Source organism: Eretmochelys imbricata, chromosome 8, assembly GCF_965152235.1.
Source record: "Eretmochelys imbricata isolate rEreImb1 chromosome 8, rEreImb1.hap1, whole genome shotgun sequence".
Lineage (NCBI taxonomy): Eukaryota > Metazoa > Chordata > Testudines > Cheloniidae > Eretmochelys > Eretmochelys imbricata.
The window spans coordinates 52,773,101-52,786,976 of record NC_135579.1 but is presented as its reverse complement, the minus strand read 5'-3'; the positions used below and the strand labels follow the sequence as shown (position 1 = coordinate 52,786,976).

Genomic DNA, 13,876 nt, shown 5'->3' with positions numbered 1-13,876 from the left:
TTTGGCAAGCACTGGCAGGGAGTTTCCGGAGCAAGGTCTCCTGTGCAAGGGGGAGCTTTCTCCACAGCCTGGTGTGAGCTGTCAGAAAACACCCAGGCCACTGCCACTCGGCCCTCCCAACACAAAGGAGACGGCTGCACTTACTTGAAGAAGTCTTCCTTACAGTAGACGCTCCCGGCTCTGGAGAAGCACCTGTCCGCCAGCTGCATCTGGCAGTCTGCGCACTTGAGGCAGGAGCTGTGCCAATGCCTGTCGAGGACTTTCAGGATGAATTTATCCAGGATGTGCTGGTTGCAGCCGGCGCACTGGGGAATCTCTGACGAGGCAGCAGTTGGGGGGGAGGGGAGAGAGAGAGGAGAAGAGCAGGGTCAGTGAGGACAGCCCCATTTGGAGAAAGGAAAAGGCGCGAGAGAGCCTCGGAGGCCTGTATCTCCCTGCTCCGTGGGAAGAGAGGGAGCCAGTCACCGAGTTAGAGATTTGCGTTCAGGGAGCTAGGCCCACCTGGTGTCCCAGTCCCTTCGGGGTGCAAACACTGTGTGCTCACCCAGCCCCCTGCTCTCCCATCGCTCCAGCTCTACACACGCCTGTGCTGAACAGCGTTACACCTCAGCAGTGCCTCGAGACCCCAGCCGAGATGGGGGCCCCACTGTGCTAAGCTCTGCACAGATATAGCGGGAGATATCCCTTCAGTGGCTTCTGCTCCCCTTCCTTGTCCAGGCTGTTCGCCTCATCCACCCCCTCGAGGCCCTGAGCAGCTTCACCCTGCCTCGCCTCAGCTCCCATGCCTTCCTGCCCCCCTCCGTAGTCTCTCCCCTTGCCTCCTCCCCCCACTGTTGGCTTCCAGCCTTCTCTCACGCTGCCCCCCGTCCTTGGGGCAGCTTCCCGTGGACCAACTGCCCCTTCCCTTCCTCAAAGCCCCCCTTAAAACTCCCTGCCTTCAGCCTCCCCAGACCAGCCTCGCTGACCACGTCCCCCTGCCGCCCCCAGAGACAGCACAGCCACCACAAGGCTTGCTTCGTACCGGACGGGCACCTCTAGGCTCTAACGTCTTTGGGGTGGGGCTCTATTGCTTTTGCCCAGTGCCAGGGACACCTGTGGCATGAGATGAACAAGGCCGCCTACTCTGGTGCTCCCCTACATGCCTCATCCCTGGTGGGGAATGGGCATGTCGCAAGTTTCTCCTCCCAGAGGTCCCGTGGGGGTCCCCCTCCCAGGCCCATCCCAATGGAAGAGTCTGGGCTGTAATCCCATGGCTCTCCAGGGCAGCGCTGGTGGCATAGAAGTGCTCGGCAGAAGCACTTTGCTGTGCTCTGCCACCCATTGGCATCAGAGCCATGGCAGGAGCCAGGTGCTCCCCAATGCCTTCCTGCTCCTGGGGGTGCGGGGGGCTACTCGGCTGTGTGGAGGGGGTCATTACAAACCCTGTCTTCAGGAACAAGCTCCTGTTTGTGAGGCACAGTTATTGTGAGAGTCCAACCAGCACCCCATTACCCACCCCCTCACATACTGACATCCTGGCCTAGCTCTCCCACGGCAGTGAGCGGGAGAGGCTCTGGCAATATCTGTGGGGCATGAGCCCCCTCCACTCGCAGAAGTAGGCAGGTGTAGACTGTCAGCTGTGTGGGGAGGAGCAACACCCTAAAATATTCTTTACACTAAAGAAGGTCTTCCTAAAAAGTGGTTGTGGGGGCTCAAAGCTGAGCTCCCGACCATCCACTCCCACTAGCAATTCCCCAGCATGTTGTGCGAGAGGAGCAGCCACCCCCATGCTCTGGCGTAATTCCAGCCTGGCAAAGAACACCCAGCTGCCTACGTTCCCTGGCAGTTACGGGCTCTGTGTGAATCACTCTGTATTGAGTTTAACATAAAAGCCTAGGTCAGGTGACACGTACTTAGCGCACACACAAACTCTACCTGAGGAGAACATTACTGAGGACGTAAAGTCCCACACACAGTCCGTGCCCCTCCCCACCCTCCGCCCCCGTTTCTTCCTGGCCCGAACTGGCCTCTGGTCACCCACACACCCACGTTCCCTGTCCCCACTGGCTCCCCATCTACAGTACTTCCCCTGCCAGGTCTGGCTCTTGTCCCCTCTACATTCAGTTCAAGCAGCTTCCTCCCGCACCACGCCTGAGCCCTGGAGGGGAAGCAGTGAGGGCACATGAAGCGACAGGCTTCCTGCTTTCAGTTCAGGTGCCCAGCCCCACCACCGCTTGGCCTGAAGCACCCATGAACTGCAATTGCTGGCAAAGTCCCACTGTGGACAAAGTCTCTGGGGAATTAAGCTGAGAATTCCTCACAAGTCTCTACTGAGCATGTGCAAACTGCAATTTTTCAGAGGCTGGAAACTTGGGTGGCCAAATTTAGATGGTTTTCACGAAGATGACAAACCGCTGCCCTCCCCCTCCAAACTGCAAGTCCCTGATCCAATGCACGAGAGCACTAGAGCTTTGCAAAGAAGAAAGGTCACCAGAATTTTTTAACATGAGCAAAACAACATATTTCATTTCCCCTAGCCTTGTTCTCTGAAACCGTTGAGCCATTTTGGCTCAAATTTTCCAGAACAATTCAGCCTGAGGCAGACACCCAGCATGGAACATTTCAGCCTAAAAACCAGTCAAAGTCTGGCAAATTGATAAGCAACTGAAAACCGAGTCTTTTTAATGGGAGGTGTCAGGCAACTTTAGTAATAGGTGGTGCTACCAGCCCCTGCCTATGATACAATGGATTGTGAAGAGTAGGGACAAGGCAGGGTACAGGTAATACCTCAAAACAAAACAATCTGTAAGGATTCAGCAGAGAGCACATAAGTGCTAATATAACCACCCAGACATGGTCTTGGTGTTTAGCATGACTAAGAGCATGAGCCTCTACAGCTTTAGTTAAAGGAGTAACTCCTCTAGTCAGCAGCTATATAAGGTTCTTATCCTCTTATATGGACCAGCTACTAGAAGGTAACAAAGACATGCAGTTTGCTCGGGTGGAGTATACTAACAGATGATGATTCCAAACCAATCAGCAGGGTATCTAATGGAGTATGCAAACAGAGAGAGAGAGAAAAGCGACAGCAAAGAAGAGTGACATCAGTACAGAGCTTACACATCAAGATCATGGGGCTCATTACTGCCAGTAAGACTGGATGGTAATGAGCAAGACTGGATGGTATTCCCAGGTATTTATCTTAGGGTTGTCGAGTCTCCAGGAATCAAAGATTAATCGTTAAAGATTATGTCGTGTGATGAAACATCCAGGGATACATCCAACCAAAACTGGCAACCTTAATTTGGCTCGAAGGGAGGCACTGTCTATAGCTATGCAAAAATTCTCCTGTGCTACACAGATCTGCATGGCAATCCAAGAGCAGACATCAAATCAGAGCATACATGCTGCGTGTAGTTTGTACATTCTCGCATTCCCTGCAGTGTCAATGGGCTATGGTGTAGCTCCTTCACTTTCTGACCTAAATTGTTGCATGGTGTTCCTGGGCTCTGTTAAATGGCTACCCCGTTCCACACCAAAGGTGGCTGCATTTCACTGTTGACTGAAATGGTCCCACTCTGCAGTATTTATGCTTTGTAAAGAGCTTTTGAAATATTTTGGGGTGAGAGGCTCAGTATAAAAGCAAGCTATATATCTAGCTATCTAGACTCATATAAGATGTCTGTCTAGAGACAGACAGCTTATATAGATCTGGATAGCTAGATATTTATCTCCATTTCTATCTGCCTATAGTTCAGAATAAGCAGAGAGGGCTGTAAAAGTCTGCAAGAGAAGATTGCCCTGTAAAAGCAATGCACATAATGCTGCCATGCATGCCTAAAAGATGATTGATTTTAAAGAAATATGCCCCATAGCAGGAGTGTAATATCACAGGAGATGTTTGTGCATCAGCTCTTTCTTTCACTTGTCTATTGGGCAGTTCTGTGGTATCAGGACGACTGACTAGCAGTAAATATTTGGGCATTTTTATGCTGCCACAAATCTAGAGAAGGGTCAGGAAAGAGTTACCTGATTGTACCAAAATGAAACAAATAAGCTCATTGGCTTATTTATTGATATGCTTTTTAAAGCTCACACACATTGGCCAGCCTGAAGCCAGTTTACTCTGAGAAATAGATTACATTAAAAAAAAAAAGTGAATTCTACTTCTGATAAAGTTCTTTATTGATTGGCAGAAGTATGTAGCTATTCAGCTTGTGAACCAATCAAAATGCATCTTCTCAGATACAGCATGGGGAGGAACTCAAAGGCTTTCTCAGTTGTTTTCAGGGCTGCTTTGGAGAGCTGAGGCTGGTTGTAAGGAAGGATAGCCTTGTGGTTTAGGATACGTCTACACTGCAAAGAAACACTGGTGCTCCGAGTCTCAGAGCCTGGGTCAATTGACCACAGCTCGCACGGCTCGGGCTGCAGGCTGAAAATAGCAGAGCAGACAATCCCTCTAAGGCTGGAGCCTCGGCATGGAGACCGTCCCCTCTTGCTGGGTTTCAGAGCACAAGCTCCACCCCAAGCCTGAATGCCTGCACTGCGAGTCCAAGTCAATAGAGACTCAACGTTGTGGGTTTCTCTTTGCAGTGTAGACATAAGGCACTGAGGTAGGGTTCAAAAGATCTGCCTTCAGTGTCCACCTCTGCCACAGCCTGTGGGTGTAACCTTGGGCAAGTCTCTTAATCTCAGGTCCCACATGGATAGCAGGCTAATAAAACTCTTTTATCTATTGAAATTAAAGCTATTAAGGGCAGAGACTGTCTCTTACCATGTGTATGTATAGTGCCTAGCACAATCTTGGTAGTGGCCTCTAGGTTCCATTCTCATATGAATTACAAAATCTTATTTTATAATTCTTGATCCCAGGTTCTTGCTCCTTGAGTGATCCATGTGGCTAAACCCAGAGAGGCCTTAATGGGTTCCAAAGGGTGCCTCATCCATGCCCTCTGGATGGTCCATGTGACACAAGGCAGCAAAGATCAGAGGGGGGAAAATTCCCTTCCAAAGATTAAAAAAATAAAGAAAAAAATATATTAGATAGAATCAATGTGCCCGCTTTGTCTTTTGAAATGGAATTGCCTTCCTTGGGGTCAGCTCTTCCACTGCCATCATATGTCTGCAGAATGGCTTTCATTTATTTTAACTAAATTATTTGGTATAATAGGAATAATGTTAATGGAATTATACACTGTGACCAGATTACTGTCTAGCTCTTTAACAACAAATGTCTCAGCTTCACCTCTGCGCTTACAGTATTTTTGATAAATACTTTACCTCGGCATTTGTCTTTTAGTGGCAGACAGTTATCCACACCACACATAATTAGATTAACGGTGCTGCTTAATTGACTGCATATCTATCTGTACAAATTCATTCTGCTTGTCCTTATGTATCTACCTACCTGTCCACCCAACCAGATATTTATGATGATCATGGACTGCAGATAACACTGTCCAATAAGAGGAGACAGAATTATGTGACCTAGAATAGCCTAGCACTGTAGCTCTCACACAGTAGATGATCAATTGTTATTAGAGGCAAACATTACTGGCTCTAGCTATTGGCTGAGGCAGGGTCACATGAACCTGAGACCGACAGGAAAGAAACCTCAGTGTGGAGTCAACCTGCCCAGGATGGTTCCAATACCATATGGGGGAAAACAATCAGACTTACAGTACAATGATAAACAGTAGCACATGACAAGGTTGAGTTATATAATGCAATCGCACTGCCTGATTTGTGTGCATCACTACACCCTAGTCAGGCCAAATTCTGCCAGCCTCTGGCGCTCTGCAATGGCATTTGTAACCCATCCCAGCACACTGCAGGCCTCTGACTTCCTTTAGCAGTTGGATGACGTAAGAGGATAAGGGACTACTACTTCTGGCACCTAGGACAAGTCCTCTTTTAGCTCAAGTGAAAAAAGCCCATGGTTTTATTGCTAGAAGTCCTTGGTTCAAAGCTGCCCAATAGCAACCCAAGCAGGCTTCATTATACCGCGATAACGTTATAGTCAACAGGCGGAAGCTGGTTGCTGATTTTGCTTTTTAAGAAAAAAAATTGAGCATTTACTTTGGGGGGAAGACTCCCTCCCCCACCCCAAGATTTTTATTGAAAATAATCTGAAAATTCCTCTGTGTCTTGAATTTTTTAATATGTTCTTCAACCGATGTAAAGAGTTAAAAAAAAGGAAATAGCACCGTTTAATGGTGAACTCCAGAAACTAGTTACTGATTGATTTCTGGCCAGGATTTTCTAAAGCAAAGTGCCTCATTTCTGAGATAGCTAGGGGCCTGATAGCAAGAAAGGGTTGAGCCACCGCCCTCTGACAAATTGACTCAGACTACAAATCAAGGCACCCAAATCACTGGAAAACTGAATGCTCTGGGCTAGGACCTGTCCTCCTGGTGTGTGGCTTCATTGGAGGGGAAAGAGATCACAGGGAGACATTCCCCAGAACACACAGCAGAAAAGGATCCTTCCCTAGCACTCACACCAAACTTTTTGGTGGCCTCCGAGTGCAGCCACTGACTCTTGCTGGTGGCCGCTCTCACACGTTTTCCTAAAATATTTAATTATCTTTAGTAAAACCAAATAAATATGCATACGTACACATCCAAATCATTGAAATTTATTTATTGCTAGCTAGTAAGTCTGTTGTGAAAAGTGATATTAATAAGCATACACGTATTGCTTTTCACCGCAGACTTATTCAGCCCTGTCAAGCCTGGGGACAAATTAAGCCCTGGATGGGGGGTTGGGGAAGGCAGTGGGGGCCAGGGGCAATGAGGGTGGGAAGGATAGGTGGGAGGGGCTGGAGCCCAAAGCCCTGCGGCCAGAGCCTGCCACCCCCCTGCCTCGCCACCCCAGAGCTGAAGCCTAAAGCCTGAACCCCATCACCCCTGGGAAGGTGGGGATCTCACCAGCTGCCTGGTCCTCCAGCATTGTGCCCCAGGTTTTTTCCACAGGGGGAGCAGGGCCCAACCACTGCTGGTGGCTCCAACAACCAACACAAAGGTGGTGCATCCCAGAGCAACAGGGAGGGGCCTCTACTTCGCCCCCCCCAATAACAGCCCAGGAGGCTGTGGCTGCAAGAAAAGCCCCTGGTGGCCACATGCAGCCACGGTAGCCACATTTGAGAAACGCTCCCCTAGCTGGATATCATGTAAGCTGTGATGCACAGCATGAGAGAGCCAGAGGTAAACACTGTGGCTTTTCATAGATTCCAAGGCCAGACGGCACCATAGTGATCGTCTAGTCTGACCGCCTTGATAACACACCCCAGAGAATTCCCCCAAAATAATTCCTGGAGCAGATCTTTTCGAGAAACATCCTGTCTTGATTTTAACATTTCCAGTGATGGAGAATCCACCACAACCCTGGGTGAATTGTTCCAATAATAAATTACCCTTACTGTTAAAAATCTACAGGAAAGCATGCCTGTCTCCATGCATCACCAGATCTGCCTGCCCAACGGGATCCCACCCAGGCTGCAGCTTTTAGGAGGAGTAGAGGTCCATGTATTGAACATACACCCAGCTCTCCCTATAAGCACCAGCCAGGGCAGAACTTGGCACTACCCCATTATCAACATTAAAATAAATGTAGCTAGTTCTCAGATTCTGGTACCATTCTTTGCTCGGCTTCATAGATTGTTTGCTTATCATAGAATATCAGGGTTGGAAGGGACCTCAGGAGGTCATCTAGTCCAACCCCCTGCTCAAAGTAGAACCAATCCCCAATTTCTGCCCCAGATCCCTAAATGGCCTCCTCAAGAATTGAACTCACAACCCTGGGTTTAGCAGGCCAATGCTCAAACGACAGACACGGTGTGGTCTGTTTGGGTGCCATTCACCAGCAGCACGTTTTAGATCAGGGCAGTGTTTGGAATGATTTATAACACTGGCTTCATCTTTATGGCATTATCTATCCCTGTCAGGGAAAAAAATAGCTAATTATTGAAACAACATGGATTGTGAAATACTCTATGAAATTCTTCATGTCCATTTGTCACTGAGGGGAGCCGCCGAAATCAGATGCAGTGATAATCCAAGAGAATCCTGAATGGGCAGGGTCCCAAAACAAACCACACAGCAGAGCCCCCAAACGTTAGGTCATCCAACTCGGAATTTTACAGATGGTCCCTATTTTTTTTAATAGGCTGAACCAAACCCTTCAGCTATGAATGCTCCTGAAATCTGGGGCATTCCAAATCCAGCTCCCGCTCCATATCTCAATCACTCACACTTTATAGTATATGCACAGAGGAACCTGCTTTTACTGAACACAGATGTAAGTAGCAGCTAATGGAGCTACTCCTTTAAAAATAAATAAAAAGCCTCTATGAGGCTATAACACGATAACTAACTCCATTTGAAGCAGACAAAACTCCACATTTTTTCATTGCAGCCCAATGTCAGAATTGCTTTTCCTGTTCTAGGGAGCGATCTGTGTTTACATGGAGGACTTGGGGTCCTGAGGTCTTAGCTCAGGTGCACTCCCTGTAGGCTCCAGTGGAAGTTCTACTTGAGTGGGAACTGCAAAATCAGGCTTTAAAGGAAAAAAATAAATGACATCACTCCACGTCTAATCCAGAGCCCCTTGAAGACTTTCCCTTGACTTCAAGGAGCTGTCAATCAGAACCTATCGGGTGCGGGGTGGGGGGAGTATTTAACACATGTATGCCAGTATCACTGCAAAGCATGGGTGAGGATCATGGCCCTGTTGTGCTAGAAACCGTACAAACACATATGAAGGCAGGGTCCCTGCCCTGGAGATAGGGACGCAATCAATATATACAATGTTTCAACACTCATACAAATTTGCTGCTTTAAAATTATTATAAATAAAGTAAAAGACAACTAATCCCATCTGCCCCTCAGTCTCATCCTCATTAATTGCTCTGTTCCTTATATGTGTCACAGCAGAGGTGGGTCTAAAGAAGAGGTTTGATATACAAAATATTACACTCATATAGGCATTTCATCTCAAAGACTACGTACGTGCAGTACCAATGCCATGCAGCCACCTCTGGGGATGGAGAGCCCTGGCTGACTGTTGCATAGCACACTGCACAGCAATAGAGGAGAAGACATTGGCTGACCAATGACCCTGTTATAGGATCCTTAAGGTCCATGCTCAGCAGACAGAAGCTCAGGTTTTAATCTCTCATTGGAAAGATTCATTCCCACACACTAAATTTTAGATCGCTATAGACAGATAGATCTGATGCTGCATTCTTTGCATACCCAGAACTCACTCATGTCAATGAGAACTTTGTGTATGTAATTAGTGGAGGATTGGGCCCATAATGTGGGGCAGCATAAAGAACTTATTGCCAGGCGTTTGCAATGACCAAATTACTCGTAGGTGCCTGAGCTACGAGTGAATTATGTAGCTTTTCCCAGATTAGCAGCAATGAAAACTTTATAGCATCCCCGCCATCACGTATTTTGTTTATGCCACTAATTTTTGTCCTTTAAAAAAAAATCCTGCTCTGCTATTTCCTCTTTGAAGTGCATTAGTTACTATGGAAACAGTGATGTCATTTGTATGGGCAGAGCTTAATGACATCCAGAAGTACTGAAAGAAGCCTATGGGAGTTTTGCCTGAGTGAGGGCTGCAAGATTAGGCCCTATATTGTTACATGAGATAACATGAAACAAGGTCAGAACCAGAGCTAATGGGCCGTATCCCCTGCTCGTCTCCACGGCAGTAGTTCCATCAACTTCAGTGGAGCTATGCCCATTTACACTAACCTTGTCTACACTAAAGGGAAAAGTCGATCTAAGCTACGCAATTTGAGTATGAATTGTGTAACTCAAATCGACGTAGCTTAGATCTACTTACCGTGGGGTCCACACTACGTGACGTCAACAGGAGACTATTTTCCATCGACTCCCCTTACTCTTCTCGATCAGGTGGAGTACAGGAGTTGATGGGAGAGCAATCAGCGGTTGATTTAGCGGGACTTCACTAGACCCACTAAATCAACCGCCGATGCATCGATAGCCACAGCTTCAATCCTCCGGAAAGTGTAGACAAGCCTGATCTGGCTTGATCTGGATTTGGATCTGGCCTGATTTTATTTTTGTAAAGGACTTTCAGGTGCTGTATTGCAGAAACATGTTTTCAGATAGCCCCAGATTCATTATTCCGACTGGAGAACAGAAAGGAAAATCTTATTAAGAGAAAACTATACCAAGAGAAAGAGAAAAAGAAAGAGAAGGAATCCCATAAAACCAGATTCCAGTTCATTCACTGCCCTGGGCTGACGTAGGGTGTTTCAGGATGGAATCGGTTTTAACCTTTGCAATAAAACACCTCCAAAAACAATAATGTAAAAGAAAGGGGTGATTCATGTTACAGCTATTGGTTTATACTCTACTAACATCATCAAATGCAAATTAAAATCATACATTTGTTGTACATAGCATAACACTGTTCGTAGTATATGGCTGCTATCTCTCAGGGAGTCCTAGTGATATGTAGAAGTGGACTTGAGGTTCATTTTCATGGCTTGTTATTCTCAGCAACTCTAAATAAACATTATAATATGACCTATCATAAAGTAGGTTGAATATATTCATATCTGCTCACTACAAAAATGTTTAGATAGATAGATAGACAGATAGATGTTTAACTGCCTTGTTACAAGAAATTTCATTCTGAAACCCTTGTATAACTGGGATACAGTCTCTCAAAATCCAGGATTTTTAAAACCAATGGGAATTCCTGAACCTACAAAAAGCCCTGGGGATGGACAATTCCTGGTTCCCCTAAGTACTGGGAGTATTGAAAAGATAGGAGTAAAGAAGGGAACTTTCTCAGAAGCAACAGGGTTTGTGCAGGCTCTCCAAAGGGGAAATGGAAATCTCTCTCAGAAGAAGCTAAGATTGCTCCTGGTGCCCAGGAGAAGCTAAGCTTTGCTCCGGCTGGCCAGAGAGGAGACTGTTTTGGCCTTGCCATGTTGAAGGGAGTTGCACTAGATGAAGCTCTACCAGCTTGAATGAATCTATGAAAGGCCCAAATTATGCCCAGTGGGGTTGCCCCAGTGTAAAGGAGAGGAAAATTTCCCCCAAAACACTGATTTGGGCTCCAGATTCCAGCCCTGAACTAGTCTGAGGCTCACTCATGAGAACATAAGAATGGCCATACTGGATCAGACCAAAGGTCCATTTAGCCCAGTATCCTGCCTTCCGACAGTGGCCAATGCCAGGTGCCCCAGAGGGAATGAACAGAACAGGTAACCATCAAGTGATCCATCCCCTGTCGCCCATTCCCAGCTTCTGGCAAACACAGACTAGGGACACCATTTCTGCCCATCCCGGCTAATAGCCACTGATGGACCTATCCTCCATAAATGTATCTAGTTCTTTTTTGAACCCCGTTATAGTCTTGTCCTTCACAACATCCTCTGGCAAGGAGTTCCACAGGTTGACTATGCGTTGTGTGAAAAAATACTTCCTATTGTTTGTTTTAAACTTGCTGCCTATTAATTTCATTTGGTGACCCTTAGTTCTTGTGTTATGAGAAGGAGTAAATAACACGTCCTTATGTACTTTCTCTACATCAATCATGATTTTATAGACCTCTATTATATCCCCCCTTAGTCATCTTTTTTCCAAGCTGAAAAGTCCCAGTCTTATTAATCTCTCCTCATATGGTAGATGCTTCATACCCCTAATTATTTTTGTTGCCCTTTTCTGAATCTTTTCCAATTCCAATCTTTTTTGTGATGGGATGACCACATCTACATGCAGTATTCAAGATGTGGGCATACCATGGGTTTGTATAGAGACAATATGATATTTTCTGCCTTATTATCTATCCCCTTCTTAATGATTCCCAACATTCTGTTCACTTTTTTGACTGCCGCTGCAAATTGAGTGGATCTTTTCAGAGAACTATCCACAATGACTCCAAGATCTCTTTCTTGAGTGGTAACAGCTAATTTAGACCCCATCATTTTATATGTATAGTTGGGATTATGTTTTCCAATGTGCATTACTTTGCATTTATCAACACTGAATTTCATCTGCCATTTTGTTGCCCAGTCTCCCAGTTTTGAGAGATCCTTTTGTAGCTCTTCGCAGTCTTCCTGGGACTTAACTATCTTGAGTAGTTTTGTATCATCTGCAAATTTTGCCACCTTATTGTTTACCCCCTTTTCCAGATCATTTATGAATATGTTGAACAGGACTGGGCCCAGCACAGACCCCTGGGGGACACCACTATTTACCTCTCTCCATTCTGAAAACTGACCATTTATTCCTACCCTTTGTTTCCTATCCTCCAGTCATTTGGTACAGAAGCTGATTTAAATGATAGGTTACCGATGACAGATAGTAGTCCTGCAATTTCACATTTGAGCTCCTTCAGAATTCCTGGGTGAATACCATCTGTCCTGGTCACTTATTCCTGTTTAGTTTATCAATTTGTTCCAAAACCTCCTTTAATGGTACCTCAGTCTGGGACAGTTCCTCAGATTTGTCAGCTAAAAAGAATGGCTCCGGTTTGGGAATTTCCCTCACATCCTCAGCCGTGAAGACCAATGCAAAGAATTCATTTAGTTTCTCTGCCGTGGCCTTATTGTCTTTGAGTGGTCCTTTAGCATCTTGATTGTCCAGTGGCCCCACTGGTTGTTTAGCAGGCTTCCTGCTTCTGATGTACTTAAAAAAAAATTTGCTATTACTTTTTAAGTCTTTGGCTAGCTGTTCTTCAAATTCTTTTTTGGCCTTCCTAATTATATTTTTACACTTCATTTGCCAGAGTTTATGTTCCTTTCTGTTTTCCTCACTAGGATTTAACCTCCATATTTTAAAGGATGCCTTTTTGCCTCTCACCACTTCTGTTACTTTGTTGTTTAGCCATGGTGACTTTTTTTTGGTTCTCTTACTATGTTTTTAAATTTGGGGTATATATTTAAGTGTAGCCTCTATTATGGTGGTGCAAGGTTTTTACTTTTGCTGCTGTACCTTTTAATATTTGTTTCACTAACCTCCTCATTTTTGTGTAGTTTCCCGTTCTGAAATTAAATGCTACAGTGTTGGGTCGCTGTGGTGTTTCCCCCACCACAGGGATTTAAATTTAATTATGTTATGGTCACTATTACCAAACCGTCCAGCTATATTCACCTCTGGGATCTGATCCTGTGCTCCACTTAGGACTAAATCAAGAATTGCCTCTCCTCTTGTGGGTTCCAGGACTAGCTGCTGCAAGAAGCAGTCATTTAAAGTGTCAAGAAACTTTATCTCTGCATCCGTCCTGAGGTAACATGTACCCAGTCAATATGGGGATAGTTAAAATCCCCCATTATTATTGAGTTTTTTATTTTAATAGCCTCTCTAATCTCCCTGAGCATTTCACAGTCACCATCGCCATCCTGGGCAGGTGGTCGGTAATATATCCCCACCACTATATTATTATTAGAGCATGGAATTACTATCCATAAGGATTCTATGGTACAATTTGCTCCATTTAAGATTTTTACTTCATTTGATTCCAAGCTTTCTTTTACATATAGTGCCACTCCCCCACCAGCACAATCTGTTCTGTCCTTCCGATATATTTTGTACCCTGATATTACTGCGTCCCATTGATTATCCTCATTCCACCAAGTCTCTCTGATGCCTATTATATCAATATCCTCATTCAATACAAGGCACTCTAGTTCACCCATCTTATTATTTAGACTTCTAGCATTGGTATATAAGCACTTTTTAAATGCTTGTCACTTTTTAGCTGTCTCCCATTACATGATGTAATTGAATGAGATTTTTCATCATTTGACTGTTTCTCATCAGATCCTGCCTGTATTTTATCATCTTCCATCCTTTCCTTCTTAGTAGGACATAGACAATCTCCATTACTAGATCCTACCCTAAGGAAT

The 13,876-nt window shown here is 45.5% G+C and overlaps 1 protein-coding gene across 1 annotated transcript in view; it reads right to left on the bottom strand.

The window, feature by feature from the left end:
* Positions 1-13,876, bottom strand: part of LHX4 (LIM homeobox 4) — a 59,094-nt gene that overhangs the window by 35,138 nt on the left and 10,080 nt on the right. Inside the window, exon 2 of the mRNA XM_077824663.1 lies at positions 145-316. Within this exon, the coding sequence (XP_077680789.1) occupies positions 145-316 (172 nt within the window). The remainder of the gene's footprint in view (positions 1-144; positions 317-13,876) is intronic.